This window comes from Phaseolus vulgaris, chromosome 6 (assembly GCF_051622355.1).
Source record: "Phaseolus vulgaris cultivar YP4 chromosome 6, ASM5162235v1, whole genome shotgun sequence".
Taxonomy (NCBI): Eukaryota; Viridiplantae; Streptophyta; class Magnoliopsida; order Fabales; family Fabaceae; genus Phaseolus; species Phaseolus vulgaris.
The window spans coordinates 36158495-36183377 of record NC_143503.1 but is presented as its reverse complement, the minus strand read 5'-3'; the positions used below and the strand labels follow the sequence as shown (position 1 = coordinate 36183377).

General features: G+C 32.4%; 4 protein-coding genes across 7 annotated transcripts; 2 read left to right on the top strand and 2 right to left on the bottom strand.

Annotated features, from left to right (window-relative positions):
- Positions 1 to 44: 44 nt before the first annotated feature.
- Positions 45 to 5294, bottom strand: LOC137832723 (protein RMD5 homolog). 4 transcript variants are annotated; one of them, XM_068641034.2, is made up of 2 exons: positions 5053 to 5294; positions 45 to 1511 (listed from the first exon to the last, which is right to left on the bottom strand). In XM_068641034.2, the coding sequence occupies exon 2, from the start codon at positions 1486 to 1488 to the stop codon at positions 331 to 333; it is 1158 nt and encodes a 385-aa protein (XP_068497135.2). In that variant the 5' UTR covers positions 1489 to 1511; positions 5053 to 5294; the 3' UTR covers positions 45 to 330. The 4 variants fall into 4 exon arrangements, with proteins under 4 accessions (XP_068497135.2, XP_068497136.2, XP_068497137.2 ...); XM_068641035.2 differs by having other exon boundaries at positions 3749 to 5054; XM_068641036.2 differs by having other exon boundaries at positions 4899 to 5054.
- A 1558-nt stretch (positions 5295 to 6852) lies between these two features.
- Positions 6853 to 9861, top strand: LOC137832725 (peptide methionine sulfoxide reductase B5). Its single transcript, XM_068641038.2, has 3 exons — positions 6853 to 7302; positions 8922 to 9078; positions 9438 to 9861. The coding sequence occupies exons 1-3, from the start codon at positions 7022 to 7024 to the stop codon at positions 9591 to 9593; spliced, it is 594 nt and encodes a 197-aa protein (XP_068497139.2). The 5' UTR covers positions 6853 to 7021; the 3' UTR covers positions 9594 to 9861.
- A 1609-nt stretch (positions 9862 to 11470) lies between these two features.
- LOC137832720 (Major facilitator superfamily protein) lies at positions 11471 to 18968 on the top strand. The gene is made up of 16 exons (XM_068641029.2): positions 11471 to 11838; positions 12061 to 12192; positions 12705 to 12806; positions 13270 to 13374; positions 13477 to 13552; positions 13990 to 14064; positions 14689 to 14791; positions 14864 to 14926; positions 15345 to 15426; positions 15560 to 15657; positions 15869 to 15945; positions 16051 to 16164; positions 17141 to 17260; positions 17778 to 17906; positions 18288 to 18366; positions 18691 to 18968. Exons 1-16 carry the CDS (start codon positions 11732 to 11734, stop codon positions 18828 to 18830), a joined length of 1602 nt encoding a protein of 533 aa, XP_068497130.2. The 5' UTR covers positions 11471 to 11731; the 3' UTR covers positions 18831 to 18968.
- Positions 18969 to 19064: 96 nt separating this feature from the next.
- PPA6 (pyrophosphorylase 6) lies at positions 19065 to 22123 on the bottom strand. The gene is made up of 6 exons (XM_068641030.2): positions 21730 to 22123; positions 20860 to 21020; positions 20428 to 20528; positions 20166 to 20347; positions 19713 to 19811; positions 19065 to 19321 (listed from the first exon to the last, which is right to left on the bottom strand). Exons 1-6 carry the CDS (start codon positions 21958 to 21960, stop codon positions 19229 to 19231), a joined length of 867 nt encoding a protein of 288 aa, XP_068497131.2. The 5' UTR covers positions 21961 to 22123; the 3' UTR covers positions 19065 to 19228.
- Between the last annotated feature and the right edge of the window lie 2760 nt (positions 22124 to 24883).

The following is a 24883-nucleotide window of genomic DNA, read 5'->3' as shown; positions in this document are numbered from 1 at the left end:
CATCACAAAATCCATGCTGAGTATAGTTAAAGAAGTGGCTGCTGTAAAATCCAATTACCCAAAGATAAATAAGCAAAATATGCAGCGCAATCATATAGTACATATACATAGCTGTATGCTATCGCATTATACAAGTCTGTAGTTTTAGCAGTAAGACCATGAGCGAGAATGGTAGAATAGACAGAGCTCCCGGCTGTATAGACAGGTTCTTTCAATTTTTATTCACTCGTTGGTCTTGTCGAAACTAAAAGATATTTTGAAATTTTATATACATCCAGAAAGTTGTAATGATGTATTGCACAAATGAAATGTACGGAACACAAACATCAATCAGAAATGCAGTTGTCTGCAGTGTGAAACTGTAGCTTCGGCAGGACAATATGGACACTTGAATGTTCGGGTGCTGTTTTTTGACAACTTCATAATTGATTGCTTGCAAAGGACGTGTAAGCATGGCAACAGCATTGGAGGATTCTCTTCACTTGCTTGATCCCTACTCACAGGGCAAACAAAAATCGAGTGAAACTGAAATTCCTTGCCCAATTCTACAGGCACCGGCAACTGTTTCATTTCCAGCCACTCCTGCTTCTTTGCTGCCATTACATTTGCCAGCTTTAACAGGGTCGGCAACCCCTCAACTCCTGCAGCAACTGCTACACTCAGTGGGTTCTCATAGGACTGCCCCAAGAGAGTGCAGAACTGCCGTGCGAGCTCTTCAGTTGTCATCTCCCAATGAATCGGGGACATCAACTCAGAATAAGGGGAGCTCTCAAGCCTTCCTGCATACAAGAGGCAACCCATGAGCTTTGGGAACTCGTCCTTGTTGACGGAAGCAAAAGGAGCAAGATAAGTTCGGGCGTATATTAAGGCATCAGCTCGTGTCCCATTTTGCAGGACCTCTACAAACTGCAGTCTGTGAATCTTAAGCTCAAGATTAGAACCAATCTGAAGAAGTTTCTCTCGATTAGCAGAGACCCATGTCAGAGCAGGCTGAAGGTTTCTCTCTCTCATAGCTCCAATAATCTGATGCATTTCCAAAAATTGAGATCTAAGGGCAGTTGCATCAGGCTCTCCAGCCTCATTTACAATGCTATCTCCAAGATCAAATAAACCTTGACGGTAAAAGTGGTTTGCAATGATCTGATTGATAATACGAGTATCAAAGTCCACATTTCTGTATGCCTTAGATATGTCAGGGTTTAACACTTTTTCAAGGAGTTTTTGATACTTGCTGAGACTTGCGTTCAATTCCTTATTTGAACCTTCCAGCTGTTGAAGTGGTCCAATAGCATTAATCTTGAACTTAAGTTCTGTGAGAACGGATTTCTGGTCAACAGGAGAAGAGAGGTCATGGGGTGAATGAATTGTTGCCAACGCCTGCTCAATTTCACGCCCCACCTGGTCAACAACTTCCTGAGACTTGGAAGAGGATAATTTTTGCTTCTTGGCTACACGATCAAATGCATCTTTGATGCTACTCAGATCCATCTTTATACTCAGATCACAAACTCCTACAAAAAATGTTATAAAGAACAATTAATCCTGTTGAAAAAGACATAGTTTTTCTAATGTAAAAGCTAAGAATCTAGCATTACACAAGAGGCACTACACCATCACAGAACCATACACTAACAACCGTTATAGTCCCCCATTAACAATTGTCGGTGCATGTTTGGAACAAAGTTCCGTTAAACATAACTAGCTTTTTTGTAAAATTCAGTTTAGGTGCATTGGAAAGTGAAATTTCCTTCAAACGAGTGTCCAAACATGCTGTTACCAGACATTTTTAGAGCTACAGCACATTCAACTCAAGAAGTCGAAACTATTTGCATATTAGCTGGTTTCTCTGCCAGAACTTAAAATACACTCACCTTATTCCAATTGATATTTGAAGGGAACAATATGTTAAAGCTGGTTATAAAACATCAATACAAAGAAAATACGCAGAAGTGACCTACAAAAATGCCAAAGCCCCAATAAGCTCAATACCATGCATAGAGTTTGTTCTCACCTAAGTCTCAAAATAACAATATCAGAGAATCTTAAACGGGATATGTTTTTTTCTTATGTAAAATGGCCACTTAAACTATGGGTAAGCTGAAATACACTAAGATGATCCTCCAACTTTCTTTATAATCTTGAATGAGAAAGACTCTAGGCTAAATGTTGTACAATCATTATTAGAAACACACGGATAGCTTTTAATAGCTGTTTCTTTAGCTAAATCTTCCTCTTACAACTCAGAAAACAGAGATTTCATTCATATTGAAAAAAACATCAACGGGGGAGTTATTTAAATGATAAACCACAGTAGGATAGGAAAAGAGTTAAAAGTTAAATTCCACTATATTTGGAGTGTTGATAGAAGTCTCACAACAAGTAGAATAAACAACAAGGGAGAAAAACGAAGAACACTCAAGGCATGGCACAAAAGAAATTTTATCATCACTGCTCAGTTACGCATATAGAACAATTGGATATACTTCTTTAGGTTAATTCGAGAGTACCTTAGACCTTTCCACACTTCCATTTAACACAATGAACAACTCCCCTCTTCCTATTAATATATATCATCACCCACTTGGCTGACTTATTAAACACCTAACTAACCATCTAAGGGTTACGTGACACATTCTCAATAATGGATTTGGACCCTCTTGTTTACAAAAAATATGAGAAGTTCTGTTAAATAGATTTAACCATTTATTGTGTTTTTTACTCAATATACACAGTTGAAATATAACCAACCCATTATCCCACTAGATTAGAGGTTTATGTTTTCCATTATTTTTGTTGTTTTAATTGGTTTTTATTTTTATTAAAAACAGGATTCTCCTGTTTATTGTGAACAAAAGAGGATCTCAATACCTAAAAACATCATCAGTTTGTGGAGGTATATCATTGTCAAAGGGTTTTTGCAGCAGTTTTATATCACCATAGTTTTCTCCCACGTTACTAATAGGGACCAGAACTTGAATTTTATAAATACGTACAGACTAAACTTATAGGTTTCTCCAGTCAGAACTAAAACTTAAAATACGGACAATTAAAAAGCCAAATGAATAGTTTAACCAAAGGAAATAAGATTCATGGTGTTAATTGTATGGCCAAATGTCTGCAAAAGATAATGGAATAATGTAATAGGTAAGTTTCAAGACCAAATACAAGCCTAAAAGATCATCGATAAAGTGTACCAATGAGAGCTGGTTTCCTTGATAATATTTTATCTCTTTTCTTCTTTATAGACATTACCTCATGTCCATAATTTGAAAATTAAAAGGTACTTTCTTTTTGACATATATGAATTCTCAGTTATACAAAGATTACAACCCGAAACCCAAATCACGTCATTATGTGTGTTCCTACATCATAAATGTAATTGAGTGATAAAATTTGTAAGAAAGGAGAATTAGGATCCTTATACAAGTTAATCAAAGAAATCTGAAACCTCAAACAAATAGACTGATATATTCAATCATCTAACAATGACAATGGTCCATCCATTTAGATTAATAATTAATTATGTGACAGCAAATATCTACAAGTGTCGATTTGGTGTTTTGGAGTTGAGCATGGAATTGAAACTTGAAACTGGAATTGCGCCTATTAACTGATTCTAATTTTTATATTTAGATGTCCTTCTGGAAGTCAAATCGTAAATTCCAAGAGCAGTCAAGGGAATTACAAAATAACAAGCTCAAGTCCTTTCCAATTCCTAAATAACACCCTAAAGTTGTCAATTCCTCACCCCAACACTGTGCAACTGCTCTTCCTCTTTCTATTGCCACCACCACTGCAGGTACCTTCCTACATGGCTACCAGCCACCATTATAAACCACTACTATAATCCTTACTTCCACCACCCTGCAACCTCTGCCCCTATTATCACAGTTATTAGCAAACTTTAGACCTTATAATCACACAATTGAATTGAAATTTCACTTAAGTCCTAATTCCATGTCAAACTCTGTGCATGACCATGCAAGAAATCTATAATTCTAAACCAATTCCAATTGTCAGAATTGGAGTTAAAATTACAATTCTAAACCATAATTCCAAATCCATCATCTTAACAAACTAATAGTAACAGTAATTAATACCCATTGGTTTATTTTCAACATTCAATGAAAACAAAGCAACTAAGCTATTTGCCTACAATGACTCCACAAACTACTAGACAATCTAGATGCAAACAAACATATGTTTTAGATGGAATCAATCTTTCTAATTCAACATCATATGTACATTACAGTGTTCATGATAACTGACTGAAACTGAAACTTGCAAAGCCAGCATTGCACAACAAAATTCTCAAATCTACAATTTACTGTGCAAGCTAAATAGCACGTATACAGAGTATGGCTAATCTTTGCTACAAGACAGAAAAGAGAAGGTAGATTGCAATATTTAAAACAGCAAAATTTCCAAGCATCGGCTATAAAACACAATACTCAAATCTACATTTTATTAGACGAGCTTAATGCAAAAATCCAATCATAAAGAATCAATTTCACCAAGGGATTATATCAAAATGGTAAACGGTGACTCCAGTGTTTGAAGTGACTGTAACATTACAAAAGTCAACACAGTTACAAAAGACCTAAGAGTATGAGACACTCCATTGTCAAAAGAAAAGCACAACACAGCTACTTAACGGCAGCTATCAAAATCCACAGAACAAAATCGAAAGGTGCAAGCAGTAAACAGTACAGCATAACAAACTATTTATTTTCGATCACAAATCCTGTTTGCGAACAAATTTTATAAAAAAAATTATAGGGAGAAAACAATTTCTATTCAAGATTCTACTTATTATGAACTTTGAATCAAAACTATAAACATCTCATCTCAGGAAAGGCGGAAGCAATAAAGAGAAATCAAAAGTCGCATAAACTAACGAACGAAAACGAATTTCTCGGTTATTTGACATCGTCTTTCTCGGAGTAACTACGAATCGTCGGAATAAAGTTACGGAAAACGAAAATAAAGAATTCGAATGAGAGCGCGCGTTCTTGCAAAGAAAAGAAGAAGGTTTGGAGGGATTTGTGTTACCTGAGAAAGAGTGAGAGGGAGACAGCGAAAGCGTGTGCGATGTGAGGGAGACGAAACGAAGAAAGGAACCAGGCGTGCGACTAAAACGGGGTGACCACCAGACACACGTGCGAAAACAAAAAATCCTCTTCTGGACGGAATTTACCCCTACTCTTCTGCAAATTTACTTTTAAGCCCTTTGGATTTTTGGTGGGTGAATCCATGTACATAATAATTGATCTGTTTGTTCAGAGTTCATTCAGGTTTTGTCTTTGAGACTTAACAATGGGCCTAAAGTGTAAGTCCCATGATGCCACGTGGCTCATTTGTGCAGATTAATGGCAAACACCTACTACACCTGGCCCTTGGAAACTCACACACTCAACAATAAATTCTCTTTTTCCTTTCATAAATCATATATAGATATGGGTGTGTAGTTTAAAATTTAAAGAAATTAAATTCATATCCATTGGTTTTTTAATTGATCTTTTAAGGAATTCTTTTGTTATTTCATTGAGAGTATTAAAGGAAAGAGTTTATTCATTCAATGGTTTTAAATATACATAATTCTCGAGTAGTGGGTAAGGTAAATGGTTGTCAAGTATAAAGGTAGCGGTCCAACTTATAATTAATTAGATTAATTTGAAATTAATGAATAATTAAATATTATTAAGAATTTTTGGGTTTGGGCACTCGGATAGATATTCGCTATAAATAGGACGTTCAATAGAAAGTTATAAATAGGATAAGACTTTAATGATAGAAGATAATGACTTTTTCAGTTCTAAATTCACTAAACACTCTAGTATCTAAACTGATTTGAGCATTAAAGTGTTTTTATAGTATCTCATTCCTCGAACATACTTAACTATGAGAGAAAGAAGAAAAGACAAAAAACAATCAGTAGAGGACATTCGATCTCAAATTGTAAGAATAATACATGTATTCAATATTTAAAAAAAAATAGAATAATCACTAGAAAAAAATTATAATGAAATGTTTTAAAATAACCATGTGTGGTATTATTATTTTTTCTTAAAACTAACAATATTATCCATGTATATATAGTTAGAATAATTATATTAAAATGTTGTGTTTTAAGGGTTACTTTTTAGCAATATTTTTTTTCCATTTATATGTCTTAATATATAATAAAGCTAGCCAAGTTATAGTCAAAATGTATGTAACTAACCAATCAACTTCAACTATTGAATTTCAAAATTAAAAAACTATACATTTTTGCATTCTTAAAGTTCACAAATTTGATTGAATGTTTTTTTAATAGAAAAAATCAAATGACAAAGAATAAATACTTAATAAGGTTGAAAAAAATATGTAATATAGGAAGCTCAAACATTCTTCATGATCTTTGTTTTCATGTTTTCGATGTGTACCAGATATGCAATAGACATGAAAACGACATGGTGTCGAATGTATTTAGTTAGATCAGACACCGTCTAGTTTGTGAACACATTAGAAGACACTTTTATCATATATGCGATAAACATAAAAATGACATAGCGTCGAATGTATTTAACTAGATTAGACAGAGTCTAATCTATAAACACACTAGAAGACACTTTTAATAAGCATTATTGTGAAAAGAAAAACAGAAAACACAAAAGAGAGAATAAAGTATTATTTGAAATACAAAGATTATACGAGAAAATAAATAAACAAAACCTTTTAAAATTGTATTTTCTAATTTCATAATTACAAATGTAAACTGATAATTCTTAATGTGTAATTATTAAAATAACATTTTTTTTAAAAATAGTTCATATATAATCTTAATATAGTTGATACTTAGGTTGTAATAATGTTTTCCAAATAAGTAGATACTTGTTTTGTTTTTGTAGATAAGGTGTTTGATGATTTTAGGAGTCAGATTTTCATTGGAAATGATGAAAGCAGAGTAGACAAGGAAAAAGGCGAATAAATAGCGATAATGTAGTCGGTGAAGGTGACCTCTGAACACAGTAGCATAGCCATGAGCTTCACCATTCTCAGAACCACTTCCACTCCAATCTGTTCCAAACCCATTTTCTCAACCATTCTCCTTTCTTCACCTCCCACATCTTTCTCCCACGCAAACCCCATTGCTCCCCCCACTCTTTCCATCTCGACCACACCCTCTCTCCAACCCAAACGTCGTTTTCGAGGTGGGATTGTCGCCATGGCCGCACCTGGCTCACTCAACAAATCCGAGGAAGAGTGGCAGGCAATTCTCTCCCCTGATCAGTTTCGCATTCTCAGGCAAAAGGGCACCGAGTAAGAACCATTATTTCTTCTCTCTCTCTCTCTCTCTCTTTTATCAATTAAGCCTCTCAAACGTTGGAATCGCGTCAAAAAATTAATGGGTATGTCAAGTTTCTTCGATTCTCGACTTTCCTTGTATGCCAATATTCAAGAATGGAGTCAAGTCATGAAAATACAGTTTTTTTTTTTAATTAGAAGCTGTTTGGATAAAATTCTCTCTAAAACGGGTAGGATAAGAAAAAGGAAAGTAAAATAAATTGAGTTTTCGGCGTTATATCTAATCAACTTTACTTACTTTGTGTGAAGATATCTTCTCTTAACTCCACCAAAAATTGAAGTGTGTAAGTTGATTTTAGCTTTATAGTGAAGTCAAATGCATTTTACTTTCTTATTTTATACTCGTATAAGTGCTTATAGAAAAGTGTATCCAAATAAGTCTAAAAATTGGGAGGGTTTGATTTCACAAGTTCGCTTACTGCTGGATCATGCAAGGTATGTTCTGAGTTATTGCGCGTGATATAGGTTAATCCATTGTAAGTGTGAGAAGATTTTAAGCTGCAGTCTAGATGTTTGTTATAATGGAAGATTGTGGACACATATGGCTTGTGCTGTGGTTGCGGACAGTTGTTTAAAACCATGATTGTAGTCTTTCTACTTAGTTTTATGATCACAGTAGTTAGAGGGATTTGTAATGGTTTGTCCTAGCTAATTGGAGTATATCTTGAAAGAGAATGTTGAGCGGAGAGAGATTGAGATTGCATTACTGATTTCATGATACAATGTTTGGTCTTTCTATACTGGTAAATCTGACAAAACTCTAGTTAACTAACTTGTTCTTACAAGGCCCGGATGAGTTTAAGTAAACCACAGTTCCTCAAGGTCTCCCATCACTTCTCGGGACACATCCGAGTTCAAGTCAGCATGAGAGTATTTGAGTTATAATGTTATTCAACCTCACCTTTACATGTCCCATGGCAACCTATTTATACAATTTCATGATGGACTTTTACTGTCATGGAACTTGTTTAGGCCCAATCTTCCTACTGATCCACATTTTGCAGTTTATTAGTGAGATAATCCCTGATTAATGCCTTTAATTAAGAGTTAATTGAAGGTTTGCTCCTTCGGTAATTTATTTGGATGATCAGTTTGCGACATGATCGAGGTGACAGAAACGAAAACCTGCAATATGATCGAGGTGACAAACAAAAACCTGCCATAACTCGGCCATTGCACCGGCAAGGCCGAGAAGTCTACTATGTAATCTCCTCTTAGGTGCGTTCATTAGTATGTGTGCTTGCAGTAGAGACAAGCTGTGTGTTGTCTATATGCTTATGGTCCTGTGCTGTGATAACACGCTCACAATATGTGCCATGACTAATTTCCCATATGTGATTCTGGCACTTTGAATGAATGCTTAGAGATGCACAAAGAAAAAACGTGGGGAGAGAATGAAGAGTGGAGTTGACAAGTTTGAGTAATTTTGAGTCTGCATCGAATTTTCTCTGTGGTTCTTAATTTTCTTAGCAACAAAGTCCATGGCAACAGAGTTAGTTTGAAGATGATAACTAGTCCCATTCAAGATGGGAATTTGTGTTTCTATTGTAAGAAAATGTTTTGATATGATGCAGGTTCCCTGGAACTGGAGAGTATGACAAGTTCTTTGGTGAGGGAGTTTACAACTGTGCTGGTTGTGGGACTCCTCTCTACAAGTCCATTACAAAATTCAATTCTGGTTGTGGCTGGCCAGCCTTCTACGAGGGTCTTCCCGGGGCCATAAATCGCAATGTGAGTTAGTATAGTTTTATCTTAACAGCCTTTTTAACTAGTGTCTAGTTAAGAACACTTGTTAAGAAATGAAGAAAATAAAAAGTAGGATTTAATACAAGGCAAAACTTATATACAATATCTGAAGTATTTTTATAGCCTATCAACATTTGGGTTTCATTTTGGCAACATATGCTTACTTTTAATACAAATAATTATCTGTATTATTGAGGTAAAACTTCAATTCTCACTGGAATTAGTACCTATGGAACTACATCTATATTTTTGTGCTTTAATGCTGGAAAAGCTTTAGTCTTTATTCAAAACATTAACTTTATTTTGAATCCTTATCTGATGGCACTCATCTTAAATTGTATCAGCCTGACCCTGATGGGATGAGAATAGAAATAACCTGTGCTGCTTGTGGGGGACATCTAGGTCACGTTTTTAAAGGTGAAGGATTTCCAACACCCACTGACGAACGCCACTGTGTCAATAGCATTTCACTGAAATTTGTACCAGCCAATTCTCGGTAAAATTGAGTCTGCTGTTTAGACATGACTGCTTAAGTATTTAATATCAGTAAAAAAAATGTGTAATGTGCTTATATTACGAATGAAGTTCATGAAAATGATGACTAAATAACAATGTCACGTAATTAAACAGTGATTTGATGATGTGTACCTTTATTCCTCCCTTGCTGCAACATTCTAACATGTCAATTTGTGCTTGGTTTGTATTTGATATGTTGGAAAGGTTTTTAGCCTATTATAAGGTATGCAGATAATGATGTTTATTTTTATATTTTGGAATTGTTACCCTTTGGTGATACACCAGGCCTTGAGATTATAATAAGCCTAGCTCACATTTTGTTAGTAAGCAACTAATTATTATTTGAGAATTGATGCACTGAGAAACCATTGGTTTAGATAAAGATGTGTTGTTTATTATTATTATTATTTAGTTAAGGTACAACATTGGCTGCTTTCAATATCTCTGAGAAACTGTTTATTAAAGATTATACGATGAAAATGAATTTTAAATTGAATAATGCTCTCTTTGGGTCGAAAAAAGGACATTAGTTTGGATATGTACAAATATATTAATAAACAAATTAATTATTTTTAAGTTATAGTTATAGTTATTTCGCATAAAAATAAAGTATAATGTACTTGACACATTGTAATACCAGAGATGTATAACAGAATATTCGTTCCAATATATATATTTTTTTTAAAATATTCCAAAAAAAAAACTATATAGATTTTAGGTCATTAGATTCATACATGAAGAGGTACCAGAAGAATATATGAAGATGCGTGGACCATCAGTTTGAATGTCCACAAAAAATATCGAAGCCTTAATTTGGCCACAAATAAATTTGGGCAAGATTAAATTGAATTTAATATTGGATTTTATGCTTTATAATATCTTAGCACACCTGACAATCTTTTTTTAATAACCTATATTTTAGTTTGTGGGTGTATTATACAATGGAAGTATTATTTTATATAATAATAATATTTTTAAATATATAAATTTTATTTTAGGTTATAATAAATAGTAATAAATAGCTATTTTTAACTATTAATCTTTTTCAAAAGAAAATTATTGAAGTCCAAATAATAAAATATAGGAATGACAATGAGGGTTAGTCACCCCCACACAGGTTCATTTCATTGACTAATTCCACATAAGAGATAACTCACGGGTCTGTGTTTCAGTCCGAATAAGAAAAATATATTTTTTTAAAAATTAAAATTTCATTAATTATAAAAAAAATTATTCTTACGGTTGAAAAAATTAAATTTTATCTCTCTTTATGTTCATTCAGTTAAGAAACTTAAAGTTCTAGGATTGTTAGAAGACTTGATTAGAAATAGTTAAAGTTTTGTTTTACATATATGCAAATATATAAGAGTATCTCATCAAAATTTTAGTTTTGTTTTACATACAAATATATAAGACTATTTCATCAAAGTTTTTGGTACCAAATATTTTAATAAAGATGACTAATTTTTTAACTATCTTATTAAAATCTTTTCTTTATATTAATTTTTTATTAATAAATTTTAAATATAAGACTTTATTTAAAACTAAATTCACTGTAACAATTAATATTAACTTCTCTAGATGATTAAAATGTAATATTTTTTTTAGTACATTAAATTTAATTTTTTTTAAAAATAAAATAAAAATCATACTCCAATAATAAATAAGTGAGGTATGATTTTTTATGAAAAAAATAAAACCATTCTACTCTTTAGATTATGCGAGACGGATCTATGGATTAGCGAGTTAGATTAATGATATTCGTCCCGCATTGACATCCTAATAATAAAATATATTGAAAGTTAATAATTATTAAGAAATTAAAAACATTAATAAATTAAAAGAAAATAATCCACACAGAGCACAATTATTTCCGAAAAAAGTCAAAAGAAAAGGTTTAGACGAGGCAATGATCCCGGATTCTTTTGTGCTTACCGCGTTGTCTAACGGAAAAACTAAAAGAAAGGGAGAATGAGAATGAATAAAAGTAGTTTTTGAAAAAACTGACATAGCTCAAGAAGAAGGAAAGATAAAGACCTCTGAAATTCGGACAGGTTAACTACCATTCAGCGCTATTAAATTTTAGTACAAGTGTTGTGTCTCAAAGTACTACAATATTGGTATGCCTCAAGATTACCACTCTCAAGTGAAACCAGAGTCTTCCCATAAGCCTATGGACCCTCAAATCTCCTCCATGATTCCCACAAGCTCATGGTTTACACCCAAAAGGTAAATGTAATGCTCCTTTTCTGCTTCCTTTCCCCCTCTAAGATCCGTGCTAGTAAAGGTCAGAAAAATTCAGCCTTTCTCAGTTTTGGTTATGTGGGCATGGGAAGAAAAGATTAAGCAATTCTGGATCTTTTTTATTTTTCATCTTTTCTTTGGTGGTGGTGGAGAGCACATCTTTGTTCTTATGAAATGTGTTGTGTTCTCTTTTATCTTGTTTTGTAGGCTACTTGCTATATTTTGTGTGATTAACTTGTTAAACTATGTGGATCGAGGAGCCATAGCAAGCAATGGTGTTAATGGAAGTAGGGGAACGTGCACTGAGGGTGGTACCTGCTCTTCTGGTTCTGGAATACAGTAAGATATATTCAAGATCATTTCTCTAGCTTCTTGAAATTTAACTTTCCATACACTGGTTTCAAATTCTTGACTTTATTCCAATTTTTAGGAGTGGGTTTGTTGATGTTTTCCATTTCAAAGCTAAAGGTTCTCATAGAGTAGAGTAGAAATGATAATTGAAAAGGGGAGGGAGAAGCGAAACCAAAAATGGGGTTGTGAAGGAGGAGGTTTGGCAGATGGAAAAAGCATTCATTTTGTCACCTTTTTCTTTGGTATTTGAAGTTGGAAGATTCTTATTAATTCAATGAATCATAAAAATGAACCATCAAATTACTCGCGACATATGAAATTCCAAAGATAGATTCTACCATATATACTAAAAGACAGTTATCACATAAAAGGAAATCTGAATTGCTGTTCAAAATAACACAATTATTGATTATATTTTGAAAGTGTACCCGTAGCCATTGTTGAAGGAATTTTCAGCTATATGGTAGTTTTTGTCTATATATTTTTCTCCTTTTGTGCAGAGGGGATTTTAACTTGAACAATTTTGAAGATGGAGTTTTATCATCTGCTTTTATGGTTGGACTTCTTGTGGCTTCTCCAATATTTGCCTCTCTAGCAAAGAGGTAAAAACTGCTTGTCTTGCAATTAGTTGAATACTCTTACTGCTGTATTTTACCAACCTTAAATATTCAACCCATTAATGCTTCAGAAGAAGAATTGTAAATGACAAATTCTGAAAGTTGAACCAAGCTTTTGAACCACCATAGATCCGCTGCATTGAATTTCAAATTATCTTTCTTTATGTACAATTTAATATGTAGCCAGGACAATCATCATGGCTATGACTTTCAAATGAGATCGTGTCTAAAATAATTTGCAGCATAAACTATCATTAAATTTGGATTATCAATTTATTCACCCATTAGTCCGCTAAAGTGAAGTTCTTATATTTGACTAACATTACTATTTCAAAACGACAATTTCTAGCCTATTATTGCCTTGTACATGTACCACATGGTTGTTGTGATTTATAATTACTATTATTGGATTGAATATTAATCCTAACACAGCTTTTATATTTTGCAGTGTAAATCCATTTAGACTTATAGGAATTGGATTATCAGTTTGGAGTCTTGCAACCCTATGTTGTGGTTTTTCTTTTAATTTCTGGTCCATTTCAGTCTGTCGCATGTAAGTCGTCTAATTCCTTTGTTTTTCGAGTTATGCAATTTTGGTTGAGTAGTTAAACAGTAATGCTAGTCTTTTTTCTGATGTTTTCAATATTCTTTATAGGCTAGTTGGTGTTGGTGAGGCTTCATTTATAAGTCTTGCAGCACCTTTTATTGATGACAATGCCCCTGTTACTCAGGTTTGTTTCTTTCCCTTGGAAGCGGCTTCTGCTTTCATGTTTGAAGAATGCTCTCAGATGTCTTTTGTTATTAAACAGTAAACCAATGGATTTGTGGAAGTTTGGGTGGGTTGAAGATCAATCTGCAAGTATGATTTGATGTTAACATATGCTATCTACTGGTCTGGGGGATCATAAATAATTATCATGTGTAGTAGATTGTCGTTTGCTTCATTAAGTTGTGATCAAGAACCTTAAAGTTAGTACTGTATATATACTAAACAGAGTTTTAGTGATACTTAGTGCTAGTAATCATTCATAAAGAATATCAGCTCGAATCAGAGTAGTCACATGATCTGTCCAAATTGTGGTAGTTGGAATTTCATCTGTCATTATGATTGATTGCTTTCTTCTTTCCCTGGTGAAGAACTCTTTCTCATATTGGGTGTATGAATCAGAAAACAGCGTGGCTTGCAATATTTTACATGTGTATACCATCAGGATATGCACTTGGCTATGTCTACGGTGGTTTTGTAAGTGGTTATCTGCTTTTTGTACCACTATTGAATAATACTAATTGTAACACCTGTGGTTAGTGGAAATATACAAGTTTCATTATTCCAATTTTTATTTATACAGACTTATTTCCTGTAATTTGAATATAGGATGGCAGCACAGTTATCTTTCTAAATTTTAAAAACGAAAGTTAAAACTGTAAGTGATTAAGCAGTTTGAAAAGATATTTTCTTATAAGTAGGAGATGGATTATAATTATTTTGGAATAGCAATGTCCTCCTTCCCTTTCATTCATTTATTCACTACATTACAAATTACAAGAAAATCATTACATATAAACTAATTTAAGAGACAAAAATAATTAATCACTAAATTGACTAAATTAGATACTATAGTAAAGATTAAAAAAATTATTAAATCTAAAGTAGTTTATATTATTAATAAATAGTTTATAGTAACTAAACTTTGATAGCTAATTAGATACCAATTTAGAAACTATTTATTAATAATAGAAACTGCTCTAGTTACTAATAATTTTTTTAATCTCTTAAATTGATTTCTATTTAATGATTTTCTTGTAGTGATTATAGAAACAAAATACTGACCTTTTAATAAATATTCCTTTTTGTGTTTGTTATCAGGTTGGAAGTCATTTTGGCTGGCGTTATGCATTCTGGGTAGAGTCTTTGTTGATGCTTCCATTTGCTATTTCAGGATTCTTTATGAAGCCTCTGCAGTTGAGAGGTTCACTTTTGTCTTGCTTTGTGTTGTGAACCCTACTTCAATTTTTCATCTCTAAACTACTCCTGGATCCAGGTTTTGTTCCTGCTGATTCAGAAAAGGAACTCACACACGAAGCAGTTGTGTCAGTAGTTCAAGGTATCTAAGAATTATGCATTATCTAAACACACTTCTTTTTCAAAGACCCAAATAGATAGGAAATTTGGTAAATATTATGGAAGAAAGAGAAATATTGTAAAGGAATGTGAGTAGAGGTAAAGCTTATCTATAATCTATAGATTATAATATATGTATAACTCTATAATGGAAATATCTTCATTTGGTATACAATTTTTGTTTATTCTGGATAATATTTTTAAGTTAAAATTTCACAAGAATATCAATATAAAAAAGCATGGTTGAACAAAAAGAAGAGAACAGAAAAGAAACTATAGAGAGGGAAAAGACTCCCCACTTAGGAACTACTCACATTTTAAGTACAATTAAATTCTAAGTATTTAGAATATTTAATTTTATATAATTAAATATTAATAAAATTCACTTGTGTGGTTCAAAGTTACGGAGGCTTCCAGTGGTAAAGATGAGCCACTGTCCTTAAAAGCAGAGCTTAGAGATAAAAGCTCAGACCATAATTTCAAGTGAGAACACTTACCTTCTTAAATAGTTGTTTTTTTTCAATTATTGATTTATTGTATCTTTTACTGTTAGGCATCTATCATTTAGTGGCTGAAATATTAAAAATTCTATCTGATTGATTGATTCTTCTCTTAGGTCAAAATCTGCAACCCAAATAAATGAAAAGTTTTCAAGATTTTTGAAAGATATGAAAGCACTTTTGCTTGATAAGGTCTATGTTGTCAATGTTTTAGGTAACTCTTCTCCCATTTACTACTCTATCCATTAACTGTGTTTTGTAATATTTACCATATCTTGTTGGGAGATTCAAGTCAGAGGCTGCTATGTGGATAGCTTACATCATCGTGAACTTTCATATATTAATATCCTATATGTATCTTATTTTAGCAGTCATATTGTTTTACTTTGTCTATTTAGTTCCATAACTTGAATGTGTATTTGTAGGTTACATAGCGTACAACTTTGTCATTGGTGCTTACTCGTATTGGGGACCCAAAGCTGGCTATAATATATATCACATGGTGAGAATTTGCTTCATCCAATCACACCTTATAGACAGAAAATACAGTTTCCATGTAAGATATAGTATGTATTATTGTAATATTAAAGTTGGATTGCTTTGGTAGGCTGATGCAGATTTGATATTTGGAGGAATTACAATTGTATGTGGAATAGTGGGCACTTTAGCCGGGGGCTTTATTCTGGATTATATGAATAACACCTTATCAAATGCATTTAAGGTTGGTATTTATGTTCATTATATCTTTCCTGCAAACTATTTTACTTCAGCCATGGATTACATCCAAGTTACAGTCTGACTTATATGAGGATGATTTCATGATATACTTTCTCAGGTGTTTGTTTGTCTTAGGTGATTTTTTTGGATTTAGTTAGGAGTGTTTTTTTTTATAGGCATTTATGGGAGCATATCTAGAGGGGAAGGCTAAAGATTATTTATTTTTGTATATGGGTTGGACCAACCCTAAAGTGATTCACATTTATTCATTTTATTTTCGATAAAAAAAAAGAAGCTATTTTACTTCAGTGCTCCTTACAATAATATGTAATCTTACAATAAAATGGCTTTCTTGGTCAGGCACATGCACTTGAAATATTAATCCTTTAATGTGAAGGATGCTATGTTTAAATTGCTTCACTAGGTACTTGGGTATTGACCACCCTCTTACGCGAGGCATGTGTAACAACAAGTTTTGAGCATCATGGTTGCAGTTTTGAGATTCTTAAAGTGTAATGACAGGGTTGGAAAAAAGGGTTGTGTAATACTAATATTCTGGATTGGTCCTATTAAGCTGAATAGATTAAAAGTGTAGCCAACTAGCCATAAATTGATTGAATTGCTCCATATACAATGTGGTTTTATCAATCTAACCATTGATTAATAACTGATATCACCTAGATTGCTTGTGTCTAATTTATTCAAAATTCTCAAAATTGAATAACAATAAAAGGATAATCAGATGGGTCATATTTTTATATATTTTAAAGTAAACATTATGCTAATCTTGAGGTACATGAATTGGGTATCAGAAGATTAATATAATTTTTTGTTAACGTGATCTGTATAAAAGGAACTTTAATCTAATGGTAGGTTTTAGGATAAAGTTGTCAAATTAAAAGTTATTGAATAATGTAAGGGTGAATGTAACTTACTCGATTTCTCCGTGTTCTCTCGTACTAAACACAATCCTTTTGCAGCTTCTCTCAACGACTACATTTATTGGCGCAGCATTTTGTTTTGGTGCTTTCTTATTCAGAAGCATGTATGGTTTCCTTGCTCTTTTCTCTATTGGTGAACTTCTTGTTTTTGCCACTCAGGTACTTTCCTTCTATGCAAGGAATCTCTCTTTATGTTGAAACAATATCCTTTTTACATGCTTATCAATTACCATCTATGAGTATTTTAAGAAATGATTTTTTTTGTTTTTTTGTTATCTTGATGTTGCCAGGTTAAATTCTTGATGAATAATTATGTGTTTTTAAGTAAAATTACTTGTACATTTGGGAAATTACATGCAAACTTGCTCTCAAGAAAAACAAGGAGACATCATGTGGTTGGTTGTCATTTGAATTTTATGCTTGTTTCAGGGTACAATGTTTTTTGTATCCCTTTCTCATATCTATTAGCATCCGGAATATATATCCCTGCTTCTTTGGATCAATTTATCTTAATTTTAACCTAGCATAGAAAATTCCTGACTTCTGCACTATATGAGTTGAGAAGAAATGTGATCATTAGAACTAATCTAAATTATTGTTCATTAGAAACCATTTTTGTAACCAGATCAAATGTTGGAAGCTTAGCCTAAAGGTTTGCTTGCAAAATTCTTTTCAGGGTCCTGTGAATTACGTATGTCTACGTTGTGTTAAACCAAGTTTGAGGCCTCTGTCTATGGCTATGTCTACTGTTGCCATTCATATCTTTGGAGATGTACCTTCCTCACCTCTTGTTGGAGTTCTCCAGGTTATTCCTTTGCTAACACTTTACTTTTAAGTTATTGTTTTGGTGGAAATTGGGACTTTCCCCTCATAATTTCTTAGATTATGAGGAAAAAATATCAAACAAGTAGAAAATTTTGCTTGTTATCAAAAGAAAAAAAAATGCTCAGCTTTTAAGCCAAATGTTTATAATAAGAAATAATGATGTACATGGAAACTGAAAAGTCAAAACTACTTTATTTTAAGTCCATGTCATGGATTAACATGGCTTAAAATTTATCCCCAAAGTTCCACTGTTTTCATTCAAATTACTTACCAAAGGGAGGGAGAAATTTACAGGTCACAGAATGTATTGCGTTGTGATATATAAGATTCTAATGGTTGTTCATACATAATGATAATCCAGGATAGCATTAACAACTGGAGAACGACAGCATTGATTCTAACATCAATATTGTTTCCAGCAGCTGGAATATGGTTTATTGGTAAGTCCATGGAAATTTCTCGTTCCTTGTTTGTGATTTTCTATTGCATATACTTGTTGTCAGAGCATGGATGTTCAATATTTACGGCACTACTAATTCACCCTTGAAATCATGTCCAACCCAACTTAGATTAGAATAAAAGCATATTACAAACTTTAAATTATACCTGCTATGAATGTTACTTGGCCACATGAAAATTAACTTGTCTGTTATCTAAAAGTCAAGATGAACTATTGAAATATCTACAATTATTAGTTCTTAAATGTCCAATTCTCAGTTTCTAAAGGTATTTGAATGTGTTGTGATTCATGCATATTATGTTAGGGATATTTTTGCATAGTGTGGATGAGTTTGATGAAGACAGTGGAAATCAAGTATCAAACGTTGAAAGGTCAACCACCCCGTTGCTTCAAGTGAAGACTGGAGCAACATCAGCGTCTCCTTCTCTGTCCGAAGAACATTGATTTTCTCATGCCTGTCCAAGCACACTGGTAGCCACTATGATGTAAATAGCAATAGTTTTTAGTACATTTATTAACTATGTATTTGATATTGGTTAATGAAAAATATTTATCTATAGTATAGTTTAGATTTATGATCCATCATCTTGTGCATAATAATGCCCCTTGTAAACTTTTTTAATAACCAAAGCCGTTTGAATTCTGGAAAGAGATATGAAAAAGAAAGACAATAAAATGTAGAATACACAACCAAGCTGGATTTATTGAACTAACACCTGACCAAATGAACATAGTCCAAGATATATAACCGATAAGCTCAACAGAAGAAATTGGTACTTCATAAATAGAATGGTACAAAATGCAAGCAATGGCATGAACAACAACCCTCCCCAAATGCATCTCTACGCAAGAGACAACTCTCCTGCAGGAATTGATCTCTTAATAAGTTTGTTCCAGGACTCGTTGGTCTCTGTGATAACCTTAAGCGCATATTCCTGTTCACCAAATATAGGTTTAGAGTGTTAAGAATCAGTTGAGACAAATTGAGACCATGACCAGCACACATTCACATTAACACCAATAATGATAATACACTGCAGAAGATTAACTCCTTTGCTTTTAGCATTTTTACTGTTACTTTATGTTAAGTTCAAGAATCTATTTTGGTACTCATACACAGAGGAATACATTATATCACTTATTTCGTAAAACACCCTCTTATACAGTTCAAGGCAACCAACTTCTTTCAGAAAACTGTATCAATAAACATAACAACAACTAACAGACCATTTCAAAGAACAGGTAAAGTGCTAAACTCTTTCATGAAGTACAGAGTAAGGAATTCCCTGTAATACTTTATTCAAGAGATTCATACAGTAAAAATACCTTATTAGCTGCCTGGTTGCCGAGCCCAAATTTATTAGCAGGCTTTCCATCAGGTATCTTGTAGTCTCTGAACCAGTCTCTGATTGCAGTTAGAGTTCCCTGAAAACAACCAAATATTATATAACAAACAAAAGTTGCTCACTATGACACCAATTGAGCATCTTAATGAAACCAGCTTTTTCAGAAGAACTTTCAGGAAACTATTTGGATTCATCTTATATAATAAGTACTTAAGCTGAAAATCCCTAATATCTACTGTACAAGTACAACCAGTACTATTTATGTTTGACTCGGCAGTATTCTTAGTCAATATGCAGTAATAGTAAATAAGCTGACTGCAGTTTGGATCAAACAGTAAAAAATCGCCTAGCTGCTCAATATAATCATAAACTAATAAATAAAGAACAGACTTATGAAATAAGTTATCAGCTAGTTAGGTGATAGAGATATTACAGGAAAATGCTTCTCAACGTCATTGACATCATTCACCAATGACGCCTTTGGATCATCTAATGAGATTGCAACTATTTTCCAGTCAAGTTCTCCTTCATCAATCATGGCCAATGCACCCAAGGGTTTGACCTTGAGAACCTCGCCTATTTTCCTCTGTCTTTCACCAATCTCAACAACATCAACTGCAGAGTTACAATGATTTAAGACATATCTGTTGTATTCATAATATAACACCATGACAAAATCATTATTAATGGAATACCTGGATCGTTATCTCCAAATGCTCCATCGACTTCAGCGTTTGCAAAAGATGGATCTTCCCATGTTTGTGGAAGTAAGCCATAGTTCCAATGTATATTATAGCTGGAGAACACGTATAAGATGTGTTTCAGAATAGGCTAAGTATGTGACCAAATCAAACTAGCTAGATCAACCAAACACAGAAAAGCCAAAGAAGTGATGAATGAGAGATGAAAAATGCTTCAACTGTTAAGGTAAAAAATAACATGAAGATGGCATTTTAGAAGGAAGGGTAATTATCAAAGGCCAGCAATATACCACACCACTTTTATATCGTCAGCAAATCAATAAAATAATGTAAAGAATAGATTTACGTTAAAAGTGAACTGCCAAAGACAAATAATGTAATTTAGAATAAGAAAGTAACAGTATGAGCTTAGAAATTGTATCTCACGGATAATATCGGAGCTTTCCCTTTTTTGTATCCTGTTTTATGGGAGTGAAAGCCTCATCGGTGGCAACCTCCATCTTTGCACTGGATTCTTTAGGAATCTCAACAATGAAGTTGAAGATATCATCACCCGATCGCAATGGAATATCATGCCAAGGAGAAACCTAGATATTTTACAAATTACATTTTAGGTACAAGTAACATCATAGACTTACAGGTACTCCACATAGCAGAAAACTCATTCATTGAACGTTATTTCCATTTCCTAGTTGAAAAAAGCGCAGCATCTCATTATATAATCATTCTTGTTACATATCTACACGGTATTTACCCTCCAACATAATTAAGCAAGTATAAATCATGATGACTCCCCAGAAAACATTGTAATTTGGCACATGCTCTACATTCCTTTCATAAAAGCAGAGGAAATGTATAACAATAAGGAAACACATACACATGCATGAAACAGAGTATCTCAATTAGCTAGTGAAGTCTAAGAAATATTCAAAAATTATTTAACATCAGCCCAAACAAACACTATCCTTAATAACTTAGCAAGCTATTGATCCATAAAAGAAAACACAAATATTAAACCAGACAGTACCCAATTTACCTCTAACACTTCCATCACACAAATAACAGACAAACGCAGAGAAACTGAAAACATTGCATTTCAATTTCACGTTTCCACTAATCAGATACAGACCACACAACATCGTCATTCCACAACAACGATACAAACAGCAAGAAACTTTTAACACCCAACATCTGATTATTCTGGTCGAATGCAAAGCCCACAAAGAAAAAACAAAAATTTCAATTCCCATTCGATAACAAAATATAAAAACCAAACTGACCCAATAAAAAAGGTACCTTCTTGCCAGATTTGTCAACAAAGAAAACTCTATAGTCGAGGGTTTCGGGTTGGCCTTCTTCCTTGACGACAATCTGGGGATTGTAGATGGCCCTGCAGGTGTAAGACCTCCTAGTCCGACAAAATTTGAGGTTGCCGAGGGAAAGAGCAGTGCCACCCACAAAGGGTTTCTTGCTAAGTAGAGTGCAGGTGGAGTTGCTCGCAATGGATATTGCTCTAGTAGCCGCCATGGATGATGCTCTTCCTTCTTCACACACTCTAAAGGTACAAACTTTCGCTGCTGATAGGCCTCTTGCCCTTTGTGGCAGTGTCTCTGTAGTGTTGAGTGTGTTGGGTTTTTATTATTAAATTTTTTTTTTCTGGTTCAAATTTGGTTATTGGGTGTCCATTTACAATTTGCTCAACACCACCATTGGCTTCAACCGCGCGTGAGGAACACTACCATACGCATATGAAAGTTAGAATATGACTTTTTCTTTTTAATATGAATGATCCTCTAATCAGTGACACAAATCAAACTCAATAATTTCTACTCTTAACAAATGATTATTAAGCAAAATTAATCCCAGACTTTAATGTATAGATACTCATGCTTTTAATTAAAAAAAATGTGTCTTTAAAATAAAATAAAAAAGTAATCATAATATTATGTCCAATTTCACTGCTAGATTAATGTTACGAGGACTATTGTTTAACATGTGAATCAAATTAAATTTTAGCTTTTTAATAATAATGATAATGACGTGATGTGTTGAGAACCATTCTTATTTTTCATTTTACTTATCATATATAATATTTTATTTTTCAAATTTTTAAATTAATATATTTTAATTCTTGTAAATTGAAGAAAAAAAAGTCTTAATTTACTTCTCCAAAGGTTGTTTGAGGTTTATTTTCCATAACTAATAAATTATAAAGTCACTTTAAATATTTATCAATATTTAATATATTGGAATTAATATAACTTTAATAACAATTACTAGACACATTATCTCATTCCCATAAAAATGTATATAGGAATTTATGAGAATTATAAATCGAGCATAATACATTAAAGCATACTTTGTAAGAGGAAACATCTATCAATATTCATTTAATTTTGAAACAGGTGTATTCATCTTTATTTAACGCATTTTATATTTTTAATAAAAATTATGAATTGTTTTATAGTTTTTATGCTAAGTTTTATATTAGTTCTTTACAAATTAATAACTATAAAATGTAATTACTCAAAAAAAATTACACTGAGTTTTCTCGTCTCAAATCTAATTACTTATGCTTTATTTTGTTAATTTTTTTTTCCTAAATCTAAAGTTTTTCTGCTTAAACACGAAGAAGAAGAAATTATACAATACATCTAATTTAGCTTCTATATTTTTTAAGTCACTTTATTTTATGAAACCTTTTTGCTTTTTAATTTTACTCCAATAGTGTTATTATCTTATAAACCTTAATAAGTTAATATCCTTTAGTTGTTATGCATACAAAGAAACAAAAGGGGTTTCTTTGTTACCATTGATTACTATGGATTGATTTGTACTACTTTGCTTTAATTCAATTTAATACATGATCTTAAAGTTTAATTCTGATTATGGAAATCAATTTAATACTTAAGAAATTTGTTCTGTCCTGTATTTAAAAGATAATTTTATCATTTATAATGATTTTACTAATTTCAGATAAGATTACACCAATGTGAAAAATATGAATTCTTCGTGCTAGCTAATAAGATATGTAGACATTGTTGATAACAAATTAAGTCTAGATGTCGTACATATACAAAATAACAATAATAATAAACAATGGTATATTAATATATTTTTATTAACGTAGTTATCTCTCACTGAAAAATATTACGTTTAATTTTTTTTTTAATTTTAAAAAATCAGTTTGATGTTATTTATTTTTAAATGTTAAATAAAATTAAATAAGAGCATACAAATGTTTGAGCTAATTTGTCTCATAAAAATATAAATTAACAATAATTAAATTATTTCTCTTTTAATAATGAAAAAATTAAATCAATTCAAAAAGAAAAATATTTAGAATTTAAAAAATATGTTTACTTTTATTATTAGTTTGACCGATAATAATATTTTATTTTTAAAAAAAATAGTCATTCTTCCATAAGTTATAAAACTAAAAAAAAAAAAACTAGATACAAAAATGGAGTACAAAACTCAACAAAAATTTATTTTCACAGTGAAAAATGTTGGATACAACGAATCTTTTCACTAACTCTCTCACATATATAACGATGAAACTACTTTTTCAAAAACTTTGGTTAGAGAAGAATGAAAGAGATGCGATTACCGAGAAAAGTATAAGGTGAAGTGTACAATTGAATTTATTTTTTAAAAATGAAATTATATTTTATTTATATTTATTTAAATTTTTTTAAAAATGTCAAAACCTTCACGAGGTGCATGAAGAAGGTACGCACCTAAAGGGAGAATTTACCAAAAAAACTAAGGCAGTTTCTTCCTTCACCCTACGTTTTTCTTCTTGCATCCCCACAATATAATGTAAAGATAAAAATATCCCTATTATTTTTAAAAAATTCCAAAATACACATAAGACCCACACTACTCTTTCTTCTTCCAGACAATGCAATTCGGTAATTTTATGGAATAGGAAATCCGCATTTATTTTTTTGCATTCTGGATTGGAAAATCCATAAATCTTCTGGATAGGTGAATCCGGTAATCTTTTGGATCCATCAATCCGTAACAAAAATTAGACTTCTGGATTCAGCAATCCAGAAATCAACAAGTTGCTTTCGAAACACCCCTGTATTTGAAAAAAGAACACGAATCACTTATGAATTGATGAATCCGTAGCACACTCTCAGATTGATGAATCCGTAGCACACTCCCAAATCCCAATATCCGGTAACCTAAAAGACTCTAGTTTTTTCAAATAAAAGGTGAAGGTCAGTTTTGGGATTTCTAAAATTATGGGGGTGCAGGAAGAAAAACGTAGGGGTGCAGGAAGAAGAAGCCTAAAACTAAAAAAGAGAAAGAAAAAAAGTGGTATGAGCCTATAAAACAAGGCAAGCCCAAAAAGGCAAGACATCAGATGAAGAAAATAGGCCTAAACAGAGCCCGAATATTTGATAAAATAATGAGTATAATGCATGCAAGTGGATTAGCA